Source organism: Gallinula chloropus (assembly GCF_964237585.1).
Source record: "Gallinula chloropus genome assembly, chromosome: 23".
Taxonomy (NCBI): Eukaryota; Metazoa; Chordata; class Aves; order Gruiformes; family Rallidae; genus Gallinula; species Gallinula chloropus.
Window position 1 is genome coordinate 3,240,528 of NC_140108.1, and position 15,927 is coordinate 3,256,454.

General features: G+C 62.8%; 2 protein-coding genes across 4 annotated transcripts; one reads left to right on the top strand and one right to left on the bottom strand.

The window, feature by feature from the left end:
* Positions 1-176: 176 nt before the first annotated feature.
* TAS1R1 (taste 1 receptor member 1) lies at positions 177-4,683 on the bottom strand. The gene is made up of 6 exons (XM_084274816.1): positions 4,425-4,683; positions 4,037-4,343; positions 3,075-3,851; positions 2,548-2,760; positions 2,070-2,190; positions 177-1,118 (listed from the first exon to the last, which is right to left on the bottom strand). Exons 1-6 carry the CDS (start codon positions 4,586-4,588, stop codon positions 187-189), a joined length of 2,514 nt encoding a protein of 837 aa, XP_084130942.1. The 5' UTR covers positions 4,589-4,683; the 3' UTR covers positions 177-186.
* NOL9 (nucleolar protein 9) lies at positions 1,001-10,914 on the top strand. Of its 3 annotated transcripts, none has more exons than XM_084274815.1 (12): positions 1,001-1,168; positions 4,974-5,199; positions 5,332-5,459; positions 5,616-5,754; positions 6,304-6,400; positions 7,115-7,212; positions 7,980-8,141; positions 8,294-8,582; positions 9,101-9,212; positions 9,568-9,745; positions 10,209-10,342; positions 10,622-10,914. In XM_084274815.1, exons 1-12 carry the CDS (start codon positions 1,130-1,132, stop codon positions 10,748-10,750), a joined length of 1,731 nt encoding a protein of 576 aa, XP_084130941.1. In that variant the 5' UTR covers positions 1,001-1,129; the 3' UTR covers positions 10,751-10,914. The 3 variants fall into 3 exon arrangements, 2 of the variants coding, with proteins under 2 accessions (XP_084130941.1, XP_084130940.1); XM_084274814.1 differs by lacking the exon at positions 1,001-1,168 and adding an exon at positions 4,670-4,884; XR_014617831.1 differs by lacking the exons at positions 1,001-1,168; positions 10,622-10,914 and adding an exon at positions 4,670-4,884 and having other exon boundaries at positions 8,294-8,575.
* Positions 10,915-15,927: the final 5,013 nt, after the last annotated feature.

The following is a 15,927-nucleotide window of genomic DNA, read 5'->3' on the forward strand; positions in this document are numbered from 1 at the left end:
CGCGCCGCCGCCATCTTGGCAGCGCGACGGATGTGACGTGAGACAGCGAAGCGGGCGGGAAGCTGCTGGGGGGGGGGGGGGGTGGAGCCGTCGCCTCAGGGCCCGGCGGAGCGGCCGCTCCGCCGGGCCCTGAGGCGACGGCTCCACCCCACACCCCCCGCTGCGCCTCAGGCGGTTCTTAGTGCCTCAAGCAGCGGCCAGGCGCCGTGTGTAGCGCTGGATCGCCATCTGGAAGTGCTCGGGGGTATTGAGGCGCGGGCGCAGCAGGATGATGAAGGCCTTCGGGAGGAAGTACCCGCCCAGCAGCGCTCCCACCGTGCAAAGGGCCCCCAGCGCCTGGGCCGCCGCTTTCTCCCGGCCGTGGAAGGCTCCCTGCGTGCAGAGCAGGGCGGCGGAGCAGGCGAGGTGGAGGAGGAGGCAGCAGGTGAGGCTTTTGGCCTCGTTGTAGCTGGAGGGGAGGTCCTTGCCGGCGTAGCTGAGGCCGAAGCAGCAGGCGCTGAGCAGCACGGTGTAGGCCGAGGCGGCGGCTCTGCTCGCCGTCCAGCTCGGGCCGCACTCCAGCGATACCTGCGAGGCCGACGCGCTGTAGTCCCGCTGCGGCAGCAAGGGGTTGGTGGCCTCGGCGACCAAGCAGAGCAGCGCCTGGGCTGCCGTGCTGGCGGCGATGAAGAGTGGCGGCCCCCCGCGGCGCAGCCAGGCCTCGTAGAGAGCCGGCCAGCGCGCGTTCAGCTTGAAGATGCAGATGACCTGGAAGGAGCGGGTCGCGACGCACGAGAGGAAGATGGAGTAGCTGATGGCGAAGAGGGGCAGCTGCAGCAGGCATGCCTGCCGGGTGGGCTCCCCAAAGTAGCAGAAGAGGCTGCTGCAGGCGCAGGCTAGAGAGCCCAGCATGAGGAAGCACATCTTCCCACCCGCAGACCTGACCACTGGCGTGGAGGCATTCAGGGCAAAGAGGACAGCCAGCCCTGCCATGAGCAGCATGAGGAAGACTGTGGGGGTCAGCAGCGCCCAGGAGAGGGGCTCAGACCAGGACAGAAACTCGACAGTGCGGTTGAAGCAAGCTTCGCTCCTCGCTGGGGCCCACTCGTCTACCCCGCAGGACTGGCAGGTGTAGGGGTCTGTGGAGGACATGAACCTGGCTGGTGATGGAGGCACCTCATGCACCCAGGTAAGAGGTCTGCCATGGCAGCGCGCCTTGCCCTTAACTGCCCCCTCCTCATGTCCTGCTCCTTCCCCATGGGTGCTGCCTCAAGCAGCAGAGAGGGCCCTTTTCCCAAAACCTCCCCCCATGGGCTTCTCAAAAGTGTAGGGTTCAGGTTGAGAGGCGTGAGAGGAGCTCAGCAGGGTGAGCCAAGGCAGGGGGGCACATAGGTGGGAAGGGGTTGTGCATCCCACAGTACTGTGCCAAGGGTGGGACAGGTCTGCAGCAGCCCCCTTCCATGGGCTGGGTATGGGACAGCTGTGCTGACTGGCCATGTCTGGGCATTCCTTGCTGCCCCTGTCAGCAGAGCCAGCCCTTTCCACAACTCCCAGCCCATGTGCAGCTCAGGCTGCAGAGTGACTAGCTGCCAGCTAGGGGCTTCTCCTGCGGCCGGTGACTCGGAGACAGGAGATTCCCCAGGCAGGGGACATTTCCATATGCCAGCTGCTGGTGACCACAGACGCCCGAGTGCCACCTGGGGCACACAGGCAGCTACCGGGTGAATTTCCCTCCTGGAGGATGCGGTGCAGGAAGCATCCATCTGGCCGGACATCCCTGGTCCCCTGGCCGTGGGAGAGGGGCTCTGCCAGCGCTGTCTCCGCTGCCTGTTTGTTTGCCAGGCCCCTGTGGGCAGCGCTCCCCGGAAAACACTGGGTCCAGGCTTTGCATACCCGTGGATAAGCAGTCAGAAGGCAGAGGGGTTGCACTGAGGTCAGCTCAGAGGCTTTCACTGACCCCAGGGGGGCAGAGAAAGCAGGAGGGAAGAGCCTGGGGCAGCAGTGAGAGGGAAGCAAGGAGCTGAGCGGAGGAGGAGGCAGGGTGTGGGCAGGAAGGAAGGGGAGGCAGCAGCCCCCCGGGGCGTACTGACCAGATCTGTTCAGGAAGGTTCCCGGCGGACAGGCCACGCAGCTGAAGCAGCATTGGTGGCGGCTCCGCTGCAGCCGCTTCTCCCCCGGCTGACAGGCCTGGGAGCACAGCGAGGTGGGAGCCTGTGGGGAAGGTGGTGGGGGTCAGGCAGGCAGCGGGACACCTCACTGAGCACCAGGCCTGGCAGCACCTGGGCGGCTTCGTGCCGGCTCTCTCAGCACAGGACAGGTGCAGGAGCCAGGAGCTCCCAGTGCTGTGGGTTTTACAGAGGTGGTGTGAACATGAGGAGGTTTAAAGGTAAAAGTAGGGGCCTTTTCGGTTCTTGTGCCTGCTTGTGTGGTGGAGGGATAAAAGCTGGTGCTCAGAGCGTGGCTCAGCCCCCACACTGCCTCTGTCTGCCCTCAGTTTTGTCCTGCTCTGGGGAAACAGCCCAGAGGTGGCAGTGCTGGGCAGGCAGCTGGCTCGGCGCAGAGCGGTACCTGGCCATCTTCCGTGTGCCACAGGATTTTGCCCTGGTCAATGCTCAGCCTGTCGGGGTTCACGCTGAAAGTGCCAATCACATCGAACGCCCAGCTCGGGCCGCTCCAGTTCCACATGACGATGTCGTAGCCTTTACGGATGTCCCCGTTGGCATCGAAAGAGACACGGCTCTCCAGCAGGGTGAAGTTCACTTGCTTGATCTTCTGTAGGAGCTGTAAAACAGAGCAGGAGGAGAGCCCTTCCTGAAGGTGAGACTCCTTGAGGAGTGCCTTGTGTCTAAGGAGGATGTGCTGGAGGGCCCCTTCTCTGCTCCGACTCCTTTCCAACCCCCAGCAGCTGGCCTGTGCCTGCTGTGAGGGGAGGAAGAACAGAAGTGAGCAGGGGCAAGGGTCTGGGTCCAGGCTGCTTTGTGACGGGCACAAGGTTCCTTGGCTGGGATGTGGTCCTTGCAGTGGGACAGACAACCTGAGGCACAAGGGGAAAATCACAGATCCACAAGGAAGCTCCTTCCTTGTGTTGCTCTTACCTGCCAGGGATAGACCGTGCCTTTGCTGCACACCCCCGAGGCACAGCCCAGCAGGTTGTGGAGGCCGTGGGCCACGGCGTACACAGCTGAGTACACGTTGAAGGAAGCTTGAGCATCGTCCATGTCAGGGGCAGCGGCGAGCGAGCGGCAGCCGGTGCAGCGCTGGGTGCAGCGCAGCTGGGCGCTGCCTCTGATCCCCCCAGCTGCCTCCGTGCTGCCGGCACGCTCATCCGCAGCGCTTTCCTCCGCGGCCTTCCAAGACTCGAAGCGTTCCAGCATCGTGGATGCTGGTTTCTCAACCGACATGCCAATCACCGAGCCGATGCTCCGGATGCCAGGTACCTGCCAGATGGTTTGGGCTAAGGACCAGTCTTCAGAGCCCACCCACACCATGCCGGTGACGTTCCTCTGGACCACCGCCTCGAAGAAAGGGCGAACGCTTCCTCTGGTGGCGAAGACGATGGTGACATTGACCCTGACATCCGTGAGGATTCTGACCAGGTTGTGGAGCTCCGGGCTGCTGGCATCCCTGTTGACAGGGATGATGCCTCGGTAGGCGACACACACATTGCTGGTGGTCAGCAGCTTGTAGAGGGCATCCGAGCCTTCCTTGCCGTAGGCGTTGTTGCTGCTCAGCAGCGTGACCCAAGTCCAGCCAAACCGCTGCAGCAGCAGGAAGATGGCCTTCACTTGCTGCCTGTCGCTGGGAATGGTGCGTAGGAACGAGGGGAAGAACCGCTTCAGGCTCAGCGCCTCCAAGGAGGCTTCGTAACTAATCTGGGAAGGGAGCCGGGAGAAAGGGGGTTGTGCTCCCCCAGCCCACAGGCACAAGCAGCCTGTCACCCGAACAGAGTGAGGGCTGGGCAGGCAGCGGACCCACAGCCCACTGCACTCAGCTGCATGCCTACCCCCCCTGCTCAAACTGTTACCTCCTCGGGAGCCTGCACAGCAGCCATACTTACCTCGGGTACGAGGAAGACACCGAGGATGGCGGCGGTGGTGAGGGCCAGCTGGCTGCTATCAGGCCCAATGACAGCCACTGCCATGGGCTCATAGTGACGGAAGGTTGGGAGCACCTGGACCTCCTGCCCGCCTTTCCGGGCCAGGGCACGCAGCGTGGCGTGCAGGTTGGCGGGCTCCGAGCAGGTGTCGTGGATGTCGTAGCCCAGCGTGACGTTGGGCAGCAGGGCGCTGGAGTTGTTGATCTCCTCCACGGTGAAGCGCATGGCCTGGGACAGGCAGTAGCCGTGGCTCTTGAAGGCGGCGGCGCTGCGGGGAGGCACAACCGGTTGTGAGGGAGGAAAACCCGCGGGGTCGGGAGGGGGGAGCGGGGCAGCGGGCAGCACTCACTCGTCGCAGCCGCTCACCAGCGGCCGGGTGGCAGCCCGCGGCCCCGGGCCGTGCAGCTGGAAGAGGCCGGCCAGGCGGTAGTCGCCGCGGCGGGTGAAGGAGGAGAAGGAGGTGGCGGCTGCGGCGGCGGCCGCGCAGAGGCAGAGCAGGGCGGGCAGCGGCATGGCGGGGCGGTGCCGGCCGGCGGGCGGGCGGCGCCTCTTAACGGGGCGGGCGGTGCCGGGCCGAGGGGCGGCCCCGGAGGAGGCGGAGGGAGGCTCGGCCGGCCATGCCCGCGCGGCGCGGCCCACCGGCCCGCCGCCCCCGCCGGGCTCAGTCCCGCGGGGGCCGGGCCGAGGCGGCCTGGCGGGAGTTCGCCGCCTCCTTCGCCCGCGCCGGGATGGTGCCGCCGGCCGAGACGGGCCTGGCGGCCGTGGAGGCGGCGGAGGGCGCTGCGGTTCTGCTCCTGGCGCCGCGGCAGGTGAGCAGCCGCCGGGCCGCGCTCGCCCCTTCCTTCCCCGCCTGCCCGCCTCCCTCCCTGCTGCCTCACTGCCCTCTGTGTCCCCGCAGGCGCTGACTTTCACCGGGAAGTGCCGCCTGCGCTGCCTCTACGGCGCCGTCCGGCTCCTGGGCTTCGCCGTCGGCTCGCACCAGCCGGGGCTGCCGGTCTTCTCGCCGGCCACCCACTGCTCGCTCACCCTGGAGGCGCAGCCGACCGACCGCCCGCCCGCCGCCGACCACCGGCAGCTGCGCGCCGCCGCCCGCGCCGCCATGCGAGCGCAACGCGTCCGTCGCCGTGAGTGCCCGGGGGAGTGGGGGGAGCGGACCGCGGGGCCGCCATTTCGCGTGCGGGGCGGCCGCCATTTTGCGCGCGGTGCGGGGCCGCGGCCCTGGGGCGCGGGCTGAGCGCGGCCTGTTCCCGCTGCAGAGGCGCGGCTGAAGGTGATGGCGCGGTTCTCGCCGGACTGCGCCCTGGTGCTGCTGGAGCATCTGGACACGCCGGTGACGCGGTTCCTGCTGAGCCACCCGCCGCTGTCACGGCTCTTCGAACCTCAGGTGAGGCCCAGCGGGCGTCGTGGCAGCTGCTCCGCCCTGCGGGTGCTGCTCCTTCCCGCACGGACCTCGTGCTGGGCATGAGGCAGCTGCCCCGCTCCGCAGCCCCGCCGCAGGGCCTCGCACACACCTCCTCAGCATCTCTCCCTCCTCCCACAGAAAAAGGAAGAGCCCAGCTTTGCTCCAGAAGACGCGGTCCTGGCGTCCGTTGGCATTGTGAAATGTAACCCTGACGAGGGGCTGCTGGTGCCTGAGAGCATGCTGGTGGCCCTAGAGGAGCTCATCCAAGCCTGCTGTGGTGAGTGGTGTGTGCGGGGGGCTGTGGTAGCCTGAGAATGGGCTGTTCATGGCTTTTTCTGAGTTAAAGGTAGGGAGAGTAAGTGTACCCTGTGACAGGCACCAGTCGAGGGTCACAGTTTTCCCCTAAATCACAGGAGCCCTGAGTTCATGCATCACCTCGAGTGGGTTTGTGCCTCTGCCACCAGACACGCAGCTTGCTGCTGTGAACGTGCTTCCCAGGGTCAGGGCAGAACTCATTTCATTCTCTTTCGTAGTGGGTGAAAATACCCACCTCACCCAGCAGCATTTAAAATCCCATGAGCAATTGGGGGTCTTAGCTGCTGGCTTTTAGTGGTGGGGCTCACTTCTCACTTCAGGGCCTTTTCTCTTTGCACCAGCACGCTGGATGTGCTTCTCTTTAACCAAGTTCTTTCAGTTCCATTGAAATACATCCTAGCCAGACCACAGGGGCTGTTGGGTTTATTTGGGATGTTCTGTTTGGTAAACAAGGGGCATATCAGAGTGACTGGTAGCATTGGTCAGTTTCAGAGTGTGTTTGTTTTTCCAGCGGAAGATGAAGGTGTGCCCCTTGTTCTGGTCTGCGGCCCAAAAAACACCGGGAAATCCACCTTTAATAGATACCTAATTAATCTCTTACTGAATCGGTGAGTCTTCTCCTGTTCTGCACGTTTTAAGTACTGTATGGGATTTGGGAGAAGGATGAAAACTGCAAGATCCTCAGAAAAGCTGGAAGGCAGGTGTCTTTTAAAAAAAAGAAACAAAGCTTGAGAAAATCAAGTGTACTTGTCTTGGGTTCCTTCCAGAGGAGTTGCCTACTGGAATGTTTCTATTGAAATACTACTGAATCACTGTCCTTTGAGTATGTGAGCTCGTAGGGTGCTGAGCTGTTGGGGTTCAGTGCGGGACAGGAGCTGTTGGGGTTCAGTGCGGGACAGGGAGCTACAGCCCTTGGGAAACCGCAGCAGGCTGTAACGTGTTGGTGTCTTTGAAGGGCCTTGGCAGAGCGAGGTGTTGAAGCTTAATCCCCTGACCTCTGCGTTCTTAAAGATGATAAAAGTTTATAAATCCCAAATGGCTGTTCCCAGGGTGCCCAATTAACATGGGAGAGGTGGTGCCCTAATTAGTACTGCCTCCAGTTATTGTTATAGCTACTTCCCCTAAACCTGGATGGGTCCTGAGCTATTGTAACGAGTGAAGTGAGCACCCTCAGGAGGGAAGCAAGCAGTGCTCTCCTTTGATTGTGTTCACAAACTTCTGACAGCCTGGAACAAAACAAGACTGTGCTTCTGATGTGTTCCAGATCCTGTCCTGTTTGCTTTCTCTAGTGGCTGCTAATATAGGGGCTTCTTTCACTCCAGCCTTCCCTCGGTCGAGTACATGGAGTGTGACATCGGTCAGACTGAATTCACGCCGCCTGGATGCGTCTCTCTGAGCACCGTAACGGAGCCGGTTCTTGGTACGTGTTCGGCTGTTCTCTGCAGCTGCCGGAAACCCGCTTCATTTCCAGAAGGCACCTTCTGAGTAGCAGCTCTGCTTTAGGGGAAGTGGCTGCCTGGGGAAAGTAAAAAGAAAGGCTGTCAGAGTTTTCTTGTTAAGGGCATCAAAGCTGTTTGTGCAACCCTCCCTCAGTAGCAGGAACTGTTCTCCCCACTTGTTTTTCCTGTCTTTAAGAGAGGATAAGGTAGTTCTTCACAGCCTCTTCCAGCACCTTCTGGCATGCCAAAGTTTGAAGCCTTTCAGGTTCAAAAGGTCTCTGGGAAAATCTTCCCCATTTTTACTGCCTGTAGATAACACTGGGTTAAGCAGAGAGTGGATCTACACAGGCACAGGGGTTCAGGGCTGTTGTTAGCAGTGTGTGTAGAAGAGAGAGAGAAATGGCTGGGTTTTGTGGTGTAGTGGGTTTGGGGCACTGTCCATAAAGGATACGGCCCAGGTGGGTTTCTTTTTTGGATAGTCTGTAGTAGAAGAGTCTTTCAAAATACACCTGTGTCACCAGGGATGTAAAAAGCAAAACAAGTGAGAAAAAAAACCCCAAACCCCAACCAAACCCAGCTCCTGGCACGGAGCCTGTGAGTGACAACAGCTTCTCTGGGGGTGCAGGCTGTTAGCCCCTGAAAGGAGGACAGACAGTTTCAGAGGAGGTGGTGTGTAGGTGCTGCAGGGATGGGAGTTGTTCCATTTGACTTGCTGAAACCACGAGAAGCTGTCCTGCTTGTTGTTCAGGCCCCCCGTTCACTCACCAGCAGACACCGCGGAAGATGGTGTACTACGGGCAGACAAGCTGTGAGCAGGACACGGAGCGCTACCTCGACGTCGTGAAGTACGTGTTCAGCTCCTACAAGAAGGAGGTGCCCTTAATCGTCAACACCATGGGCTGGGTGAAAGGTAAAGGGGATCGGTGTGCTCTGGAGGGTGGTGCAGAGGGAGGGTATCTGGTCAGCCCAGAGCCAGCAAATACAGCTCGACCCCTTGAGCTGGCACTGGGCGTCCGTAGCGGTGTTGTGCGGCAGCAACAGTCTTTCCTCTGCTCCCTAAAGGTGAGGGGTTGCTGCTTCTGATTGATATCATCCGGCTGTTGTCACCCAGCCACATTGTGCAGATGGACACGTACGACTGGAAGGCCATGGCTCCGCTCACACCGCAGTACATCCACCTCACACCCGGCCTGTACACCAAAGGCAAGCAGCAAGGCAGGTGCAGGCAGATGGCTGGCAGCGAAGCAGAGGACTGGAAGCCCTCTGAAGGGGAGGAAGACGCATCAGTTCCCGAGTTCAAGCTGCTGTACGTCCATCCAGAATTCCCTCGGGCAGGGATTGCAGGTGAAGCGTAAGTAGAAACGTGGTTGGTGGGCTTAAGTAAAGGTTCTGGCTGTGCTTTGGCCTTGGGAGCTCTGTTAAATCAGTTGGAGCTTACTGGTTTCTTACTGGGGGGGTTGTGTTTGGGTGGTGGTTGGCTGGGTTTCCGGGTGTTCTGTGTTGGATGGTTAGGTTGGGGAGGGGGTTCCCCTGCTCTGCTCACCTCGGTTAGGTGGTTTCATGCCTGGCACGACACCCACTTGGGAGTCAGCAAGTGCAGTGCCGCCTCTGTGTCGGGCTGGGAGGTTCCTTACTCTTCATCTAGCGACACGCTCGGTCTGGAAAAGGCCAAACCCTGTCTTTGATACTAATGCCTTTTAAAGTTGGAACAATACCCTAAATCCTGGGCTCCCTTAGAGGTAGTAAACCCACTTCCTTCAGCAGTTCTAAGAGCTAGCCTTGTGTGGAGAGGCAGGTAGTCCCGTGTGGTGTGCTCGGGGTGTCTCTTTGGATCGCTGCCTGTCCCTCACGCCGCGGTTCCCTCCCCAGGCGGGTGCACAGCGGCATTCTGCGTGACATGTCCATCCTGGGCTACCTGGGGCAGCTGCAGGCCCCAGACATCGGCGCCGTGCTGCCACTCCACAGCCTTGTGCCCTACCAGGTACGGCGCGCTTCCGGGAGCTGGGGGGGGGTGTCGGGGAGAGCCCTTCTCCCTGCAGTCCACAGCGGTGCTTGTGCAGCAGATATTTTCAGAAGGGGGAAAGACTCTGCGGTCAGCAGAGAGATAATGACGTCATGCAGTGTACCTGGAAGCTAGGCTGCCGTTGGGGCTGCCGTGGGTCGTGTGCTGCTGTCAGCACGGAAACTGGTGTGCGCCGCTATGATGGCGCCTGTCCGTAGGTGTGGGCTGGCTGGCACCTCTCAGGTCTGGGCTGCGCAGTGCTGTCTCCTCTCAGAACTCCACCAAACGTGGGGCTGTGCCGACGGTGGGGTTTTTCCTTCCTTCTTCCCCTCAGGTCCCATTCAGCGCTGTTGCGCTCAGGGTTATTCACACCGACGTGGCTCCTAACAACATCATGTACGCTGTGAACGCTGGCTGGGTCGGGCTCTGCAGGATCCCCGATGAAATCAGATGCCAGAACGATGGGCCCGTCCTGCTGACGCAGACACCGATCTGTGACTGCCTGGGCTTCGGTGAGCGAGCTGGGGGGGGACCTCATGCTGCCACCCTGCCTGCCAGGTTGTGACAGTGGGTCGCAGAACATGAATTGTCTACTTGGACAAGGACTGGGAAGGGGGCTGAGAGGAAGGACTCACCATGTGCACTCAGGTTTTCACTAGCGTGTGCCAGCAGCTCTGGGGAGTGTCACCAAGCGGCGGCGCCTCTTAGAGCTTTGTCCTCACTCTTCCACAAAGGACTCAGCAGCTCCCTTGCTGTCTGGAGTTGCACTCTCACAGGCAGATGGGGTTGTCAGTCTTGCCTTCTACCACTCAGTCGCAGCTTGTGGTTCTGCCCAGGCCTTTGAACCTGAGCCCCTTGGTGCTAGAAGAGCTGTTTGTTTCAGAGAGCTTTGGCTGCCTCCAGTTGCATGGTCTGAAACGATGAGGAGTTGTTACGACTCGGCACAGATGGCTTTGGTTTGTCGGTTTGTTCCAGGAATCGTCCGAGGGGTCGACATGGAGAAGAAGCTTTACCACATTCTGACGCCGGTGCCGCCGGAGCAGCTGCGAGCGGTGAACTGCCTGCTCCTGGGCAGCATCGCCATCCCCAACTGCCTTCTCGTGGGCCAGGTAGGAGCTGCAGGGGAGGAGGGCGGAAGCCAGCTGGCGGGCTTTCCCGTTCCCCTCTGAGGCCCAGGCGTGCCTCAGGTAGATGGATATCTCTCTGGGAAATTGTGTAGGAAGGAGGGAGAGGAGCGCGTTCTCCTCGTGTTTCGGATACCAGAGCGGGGTGGTTCAGCGCTGGCTTGCTCCTCTCGCTGCTCTGCTCTGTCGTGCGAGGAGGGCAGGTCCCCTCACATCCAGGTGCAAGTTCTCAAGTTGTTCCTGGTCTTGGATTTCCTCTTCCAGCAAGGAGTTGAGGGAGAGATCCCCTATGTCACATCCGATTATAACTACAGCATCCTGGGGTCGGGGAAGCTGAGAAAGAAGCATCATTTCAAGAGGCGGGAGTACGAGTTCGATTGTGACTACACCTAAAGCCTCGGCATTCCTCCCCCTTGGCTGGAGACTGGTGGGGGAGAGCCCGGGGAGGGTCTGGGTGCGCAGGGCTCCAGTGTGGGGGCTGCTGCGTGCCCCCTCCTGGCAGTGTTTTATACTTTCAGTCTGTATTTTGGTGTTTTGTAATAAATAGCTATGGAAAACCTCGCGTGGGTTTGAATGCTCTGGCCCGCATCAACTTGTACGTGGCTGACAGATGGCTGCAGGGAATCGAGGTGTTTGTGGTGTGACGTGGTTCTCTGCTGTAAGCACAGCTTTGGGCTGGCTCTGCTCTTGGGGGAACCAGTGTGGTGGTGGGAGCAGAACCTCACCGTAGCGGTGGCAGCTCGTGCCGGTGGCTCTCTGCTGGGTGCCCCAGAGGCCTGCACCTTGGGTGCCTGGTGGGAGGAGGGGGCTGTGGGGCCAGCCCCCTCCTCCTGGGTGATGTGGGTACAGCCCCAGGAAGGAGGCGGGTGCTGGCTGACTGTGCCAGGCTCTCTGCAGCCTTCTGGGGCTGCGGGTGCTGCTTGGTTCTACCTCGGCCCCACAGTGGGATGTGTCAGCACTCGGCTCAAAGGAGAGGGGGCTGTTGTTGTGCTGAGCGCCTGGGCTTGCCCCGGCACGGGCTGTGCTGCTGGAGGAGTGCCGGGGCTGGGGCGGTGTCTTCCCAGCTCCCCTTGGCAGCGGTTTGCTCCGGAACACAGGGGAGAGCGGTGTGTGTCCCACAGAGCTGAGTGGCTGTCCAGGTCCCTTTCTAGGAGCACCCCGGAGCTGCTGGCACACCGGGAAGGAATGGCTCTGTGCCCATGGATGTCACACAGCTCCTGAAGCAGGGAGGGTCTGGCCCCAGGTATGCAGCCTCCACACGTGTCCCCTCACGTCCCCTATGCTGGGGCTTTCCCTTGGAGGGAGGAGGGTTGTGGCACTGCTCTGTGCCAGATCTGTTGGGCCAGTGCCGCCGCAGGTGTGAGTAACCCACAGGAAATGCTGTTACCTGGTTGGTGCAGAGACGACTGAGGGCTCCAGAAACAGGTACCTGCCATGGAGCAAGTCCAAGGGGATGACTGGGAGGGAGGGGAGGGGCCAGGGCCTGTGCCGCCCTCCTGCCCTTTCTTCAAGAGTTAAAGCTCTGACTTAATCCAGGCCTAATTATCCCCATCTGGCTGGGTCTGGCAGGGAAGGAAGGACTTGGCTGGCAACCTGGCCAGAACAGTGGCTAAAATAAATAGAGGGGCCGTGGCAGCCGGGGGAAAATCCCGGGCGGGGCGAGACGGGGCTCAACTCGCAGGGAAGGAGGCAGAAAAGGCGCTGTGAGAGGTGAGACGGTGAAGTGCCCGGTGCCAAGCCTCCCGGGCCCTGCATCCCCCTCGGTGGTGTCACCAGCACCACCTCGCCTGGCTGAGGGGGACAGACCCTGCGCTGGCTGGGTAGGGCCCCCAGAACCAGGAAGCCCCACGCGCCTGCGTGGGCATCCTGTGCCCGGTTTTGGACCTTTCTGGGGGTGACCGAGCTGGCAGGGGCTGCGGTGGCGCGGAGGTGGCTGCTGCAGCCTCGGGCAAGGGCAACCATGCTGGCCCTGCCCCAGGGGGAGGGCGATGGGGGGGGGCTCTGCAGGGCAAACCTCAGCGTGGGACCAGCGAGGGTGGGGGCACTCGGCCCTGTGCTCGGTGGGAAGCGGTTCCTCAGCACATGGAGGATGTGCCAAGCTCTCGGGATCTTACTTCAGTGCGCTGACCCCTGGGGGTGTCGCGGGGAGGATGCTGGGGGGCTGTTGTGCCTGGCCCCCTTTCCTGATGCGGGGCACCTGTGGGAGAGGCGGCTGGCAGTGCCCACAGGCTGGGGGGGTGGGACAGTCTCAGCCCGGCTATGGTCACGTGCAGTGTTTTGGTTTACCCCCGCTTTAGGGAGGGGTTTGTGGGGGGCAGGACAAAGGTGGGTTTGGGGGGTTCCGAGCCCTGTCTGGTGCTTTCCCAGTTCCTCAGATTTAGCAGGGGAAAAGCCCCCCCAGAGACCCTCTGGCTTTGTTTGCGTGGGCTGGGGGCCTGGGGGTGCAGCCGGGGCTCGGGGGGTGGTGCATTCCTGCCCCCCCAAAAGCCCTCCGCCAGCGGAGCCGCCGAACAGCCCCCTCTTCATGCCGATTATTTCAATCACAAGCGCGTCTTGTCTCCCCGGCCGAGTGTCTTTCATAGACGGCGGAAAGTGAAATTTGTGCAATGTCTGTGGGAGGCTGAAGAAAGGCCCTTTGTGTGCCCCCCGCGCGGGTGCTGGGCAGCCTCCAGCGGCACCCTCGGCCGCCCTGCAGCTCCCGGCCGCCGGCCTCAATGCGCCGCTTGTCCGGAGACCGGGATCCGCGCTTAACACCGGTGCTGGGCTCCCCCGGTTAGTCCTGCCGGTGGCCCTGGCAGGGCAGACACGGCTCGGGGGGCCCCCCCAGCCGCACCCCCAAGGATGTTTCTGTACTGGAGGAAGCGGGGTGCCTATGAGCTGGAAGCTTTGCCTGCCGGGCTGGCGGGGCTGGAGTACGGGGCGGCAGAGCGCTTCTCCTGGAGCTCCAGCCTGGATGTCAGCGAGGAGCCCAGCGGTAGGTGTCCGGGGGTTGTGGGGCTGGCTGAAGTCCTCCTGCCCTGGCCGCAGGGGCGAGGGGCTGGGAGAAGCTCTGGCCGCAGCAGGGACGCAGCAGGCAGTGTACTGGGGATGCTGCAGGTGCAGTGGGGAGCACCAAGTACCCAGCCCTGTGCCGCCAGCGCCGCACGCCCTCCTGGTGCAGGCAGGTGTCGGGCAGCGAGCTGGCGCGGCACGCTCCGGTGCTGCCAAGGTCCGGTTTCAAACTCGTTTTGCCGTCACCGGGAGCGCCGGGTGTGATAGCACAGCCGACAGCAGCAGCAGCGGGAGGAGGTGGCCAGCTAGGGAAAAAGGATCCCTCCTCCCACCCCTCGGTGGGGACAAGGAGACCCTCCTGCCTCCGCCAGAAAGTGGGGCTCCCCCCGTGCGCGCCCCTCTGAGCGGCTCCCGCCCCGCACGGTGAAGGCCCCGTGTGCGTGTGACCTGTTTGCCAGGGTCAGCGTTGGGGAAAGAGCCTCATGCAGCTCCAGCACGGGGCTGGTCCTGGGCTCTGCCGGCTGCCGCGGCCGGCCTCGAGTTCTCGGTGAGTTTGGAGCAGCTTTCCCTCGGGAGCATGGAGGAATCTCTCATTTGTTGCCGTTATTATTCCCGATAGGTCAAGTGAAACGGCAGCGGCGGGGGGCAGGGGCGGCCCGGCATGGCGGGCACGGCGGGGCGGCCGCAGGACAGAGCCCTCATTGTGCTCCCGCCGCGGGGGCAGCCCCGGCTCCCAGCTCTCTCCCGGGGGCCGGCGAGCCGAGCCCTACCCGCCTGCTCCCGCACCGTCGTCCAGCGGCACACGCTGTGCTGCGCCAGCCCTGCCCGTGCCCGGCATCGCTGCGGGGAGCGGGGGGCACCCAGCCCCCGTCCGGATTGACTCCCCTCTGCGGGCAGCAGCGGCGGCTCTTTCCCCGCTGCCCTAAAAGGCGGCTTCTCCTGCAGACTGAGTCTAACCCCGGCCTTGGCCACGGGCCCGCCCCGACCGGCACGGATGCTGTTTTTGTTGGCAGGAGGGATGCGGGAGAGGGGAGTGGCACGGCGGGGAAGCCCTTGTGCCGCACCTCTGCCGCATGCCCCGCACCGGCCCCGCGGCTGCCGGGAGCCACCCGGAATCTGTTATTTTTAAACGATTAGACGAGACACATAACAAAAGCCTTCAAAATAGGATTTGTGCCCAAGGCCGATTTAGCTGTCAAAGCTTAGCGCAGCTTCTAAGCCCCTTTGGGGGCCGGCAAGCGGCGGATTTAGCGTGCCTGCCGCAGCCCAGGTCCGTGGGAGCTGGGGTAGGTCTGTGTCCCGATCCTGCGACTTGGGGTGCCAGACCCCGATGCTGTGGGATGCACGGTGCCCTCCCCGGCAGGGATGCGATGCTGGCTCTTGGGCATGGCATTCCGCCTCCCCGGCTAGCCCGCAGGCAGGCCGGAGCAGGCAGACCCGGCCTCAGCTGAGCCCGAGTGCTTTGCCGAGCTCTCAGACCCCGGGTTTGTGGTGCGGGTAGGGCCGGGAGTGGGGCAGGATGGGGCTCACCCCAGCACTGACCCTCCCTCCCTCTCTCCGCAGCTGAGCCGTGCCCACCAGAGGAGACGGTGCTGTGCTGCCAGAACCCCGACTGTGCCAGCGAGAGGACGACAGCCGAGGTGGGTCCTGCGTGGCGGTGGGCAGCGCTGGGCAGCGCTGGGCGGCTGCTTCTGCTGGCGTGTAGTGTTGGTCTTGCTGGTGAGAAGGGGCAGCCAGCAGCCCAGCCCGAGCTGATGCTCCTCAAAGCCCCCACAGCACAGGCAGCAGCTCCCTGCCAGCTGCACCCCACACTCTGCACGCTGGTATCACCATCCTGCCGGCGTTCAACAGCACGGCAGTGCTTTGGCCGTTTCCCCTACCTACTGTGATTCCCCTTGCTCTCCTGCTCCTGCTGCCTGTGCCCTGCTTGCTCTCGTGATGCCACAGCCGGTGTGGGGTCCCTTCCCCACAGCTGCTGGGGTGCAGGGCTGGGCTGGTCCCCCTCACCGGCTCCCAGCGAGTCCCCGTGTCCCTGTGCTGTACCACGGGCACAACAGGCAGGTCGACAGCCCAGCAGTGCCAAGACATGGTCCACTGCGCTCTGTGTGCATGGCTGGGGGGGCAGGGCCAGTGCTGGGGGGGGCATGTATCTGCTGGACACCCTGGGGCAGCGGGAGGGATCCACCGGGGCCACCCTGCCGCTGCGGCATGTACTGTGGGCCAGGGGATCCTGTCTGAGCTGGGGGCTCATCCTGCCGTGGCACTGAGCTGCCTTGCGTCCCCCCCTTGCTTTGTGGGGCAGCTGCCCAGGGTGATGCTGCCGTGAGCGCGGTGGGGCCGGGTGCTGACCCCTGAGGCAGGCAGAGGGGCTGGGGCGCGTTGGTGGGGTGGCTGCTGAGGGTCCCAGGGGTCCCCACCAAGCGGGTGCCAGCTGTGGTCACTGCCCAGAGCAGCGGCCGCGCTCCAGGTCCCGCAGGTGCCACGGCAGCGTCGGGCTGGGGCAGGCGGCAGGAGAGGAGGAGGTCTGGGCCCTTGGAGGGGATGAGGGTCGGCCTGGCTGGGGCTGCCTCGACGCCCGG

Bases quoted from the DNA above. Each gene is read 5' to 3' on its own strand.
- NOL9 (XM_084274814.1), top strand. From the start codon at position 4,693: ATGCCCGCGCGGCGCGGCCCACCGGCCCGCCGCCCCCGCCGGGCTCAG. The intron at 5,200-5,331 runs GTGAGTGCCCGG...TTCCCGCTGCAG, and splicing joins AGCGCAACGCGTCCGTCGCC to AGGCGCGGCTGAAGGTGATG. The intron at 8,583-9,100 runs GTAAGTAGAAAC...TTCCCTCCCCAG, and splicing joins GCAGGGATTGCAGGTGAAGC to GCGGGTGCACAGCGGCATTC.
- TAS1R1 (XM_084274816.1), bottom strand. From the start codon at position 4,588: ATGCCGCTGCCCGCCCTGCTCTGCCTCTGCGCGGCCGCCGCCGCAGCC. The intron at 2,761-3,074 runs GTAAGAGCAACA...TCTGTTTTACAG, and splicing joins GCACGGTCTATCCCTGGCAG to CTCCTACAGAAGATCAAGCA. The intron at 2,191-2,547 runs GTACCGCTCTGC...CCTTCCCCACAG, and splicing joins GGCACACGGAAGATGGCCAG to GCTCCCACCTCGCTGTGCTC.